This window comes from Austrofundulus limnaeus, unplaced genomic scaffold, assembly GCF_001266775.1.
Source record: "Austrofundulus limnaeus strain Quisiro unplaced genomic scaffold, Austrofundulus_limnaeus-1.0 Scaffold649, whole genome shotgun sequence".
NCBI classification, from domain to species: domain Eukaryota; kingdom Metazoa; phylum Chordata; class Actinopteri; order Cyprinodontiformes; family Rivulidae; genus Austrofundulus; species Austrofundulus limnaeus.
The window spans coordinates 308,436-308,936 of record NW_013953051.1 but is presented as its reverse complement, the minus strand read 5'-3'; the positions used below and the strand labels follow the sequence as shown (position 1 = coordinate 308,936).

Sequence of the window (501 nt, the reverse complement as noted above, 5' to 3'; positions counted from 1 at the left end):
GTCCTCTGTTTGAGGACAGTTGTCTCAGGATGTGTCTCTGTGTTTGAGGACAGTTGTCTCAGGATGTGTCCTCTGTGTTTCAGGGTGGAGAAGAAGGAGCGAGCTCGGTTAAAGACGGTGAAGTTTAACTCCAAGTCTCGAGAGCGAGGGGTGAGTTTGTCTGTTGACCAGGTTTTATTTTTATTTGATCAAATCAAATGTTAAATCAACACGTTAACAGTTGTTTCAGCTTGTTGTTGTTGTTGTTGTTGTTTACACTGTGTTTCTGAGCCGCTGCCAGCTGATCTCTACTAATGAGACTAATGTTTACAGCCGTTAACAGCATGCAGATGTCCCACGCTCTGACCGGTCACCGAACGCAGCGCTGCCTTCAAACCGTTAGCCACTTTAACACGCGTCGCCCCGACATGCATGGCCCCGCCCCCTCCCACCCAACACGCGTCGCCCCGACATGCATGGCCCCGCCCCCTCCCACCCAACACGCGTCGCCCCGACATGCAT

At 51.7% G+C, this 501-nt stretch overlaps 1 protein-coding gene across 1 annotated transcript in view; it reads left to right on the top strand.

Annotated features, from left to right (window-relative positions):
* Positions 1 to 83: 83 nt before the first annotated feature.
* LOC106531552 (disks large homolog 1) overlaps positions 84 to 501 on the top strand; it is a gene marked incomplete at its 5' end in the record, with an annotated part of 11,992 nt that continues 11,574 nt past the window's right edge. The window contains 1 exon segment of the mRNA XM_014027449.1: positions 84 to 150. Within this exon segment, the coding sequence (XP_013882903.1) occupies positions 84 to 150 (67 nt within the window).